This window comes from Eurypyga helias, unplaced genomic scaffold (genome assembly GCF_000690775.1).
Source record: "Eurypyga helias isolate BGI_N326 unplaced genomic scaffold, ASM69077v1 C15789047, whole genome shotgun sequence".
NCBI classification, from domain to species: Eukaryota; Metazoa; Chordata; class Aves; order Eurypygiformes; family Eurypygidae; genus Eurypyga; species Eurypyga helias.
In genome coordinates this window covers 478-1,561 of record NW_010285251.1, presented here as the reverse complement: position 1 = coordinate 1,561, position 1,084 = coordinate 478, and the positions used below count along the sequence as shown (strand labels likewise).

The 1,084-nt window shown below is 48.8% G+C and overlaps 1 protein-coding gene across 1 annotated transcript; it reads left to right on the top strand.

Annotated features, from left to right (window-relative positions):
- Positions 1-4: 4 nt before the first annotated feature.
- NDUFA7 (NADH dehydrogenase (ubiquinone) 1 alpha subcomplex, 7, 14.5kDa) lies at positions 5-681 on the top strand (the record flags this gene model as incomplete). Its single annotated transcript, XM_010160049.1, has 3 exons — positions 5-42; positions 135-284; positions 585-681. Coding segments are annotated over 3 exons (285 nt in total), but the record flags the coding sequence as incomplete, so codon positions are not given.
- Positions 682-1,084: the final 403 nt, after the last annotated feature.

The window sequence follows — 1,084 nt, the reverse complement described above, 5'->3', positions numbered from 1 at the left end:
GCAGGCCAAGCTGTCGCTGCGTTACACGGAGATCTCGAAGAGGTGCGGACGGGGTGGGCTGCACCGCAGGCTTCGGCCTGAGCGCGGGGACCCGCCGCCCGCGCCTGACGTCCTGGAACCCTTCTTTTGTCTAGAACCCAGCCGCCGCCTCAACTCCCGGTGGGTCCTAGTCACAAATTCGCCAATAACTATTACTGCAGCCGGGACGGACGCCGAGAGTCTCTCCCGCCCATCGTGGTCGTGACGGCGCAGAAGACCCTTGCTGCAGGGGCTCAAGCTGGCAGGTAGGTCTGACCTGGTGGGTGCCGCAGCTCTGCTGCTGTCGCTGTTCAAGCTGAGCGCGTTTCAGCCTTGCTTGACTTATGCCAGCAACGCAGAACTCTTCCAATAAGCAGTATTTGATTTCCCAGGTTGTAGAAGAATGCTTAACTAACTGAAGAGGCAATACAGACAGAACAAATAAGTGAGGTGGCTGGATGTTGACTTAACTAACCTCTCTAGCACTAATGAAACCTGTACTCCTGATTGAATCAGTGTTCATGCTGTTATTAAAACCTTTTCTTCTCTCCCTTCCTCTACCCCAGTTCAAGCTCTTCAGTGACAACAGCTGAGAAAAAACCTGTGACACCAGGACCAGCACTTAAGAAATGGGAAATTTCAAAAGACCAGCCCTATTTGTGAGAAATAAATACGACAAGGTTGGATGTGCCGTTCACAGCAGCACTGTAATGAGGTGGCCTACAGTGGATTTTGCTACAGCGATGCTGTGTGGAACTTTTCCTAGTGCTGCTGATGCATGATTAATAAATGTATTTAAAGCTGTAATTATTTCACACAAGTACATTTTGTCTGTTCTATTTTAATTACTATCCAAATTACTCTTCAGTGTTGTTTTGGGTGTAAGGTTTCAGTCAGGGAATAGCAACATAGTACACGCATTTGAGCTTAGGCTCAGTGCCTTTGTAAGCTGTCTGTGATCGTATTTCAGGGTGAGACCCAAAACACCCACCTGAGATACTGCTTAAGGACAGAGCTGAATAAAGCACACCCTGGCCAAAAAGGACCTAATGCTCTGATTTTGCAG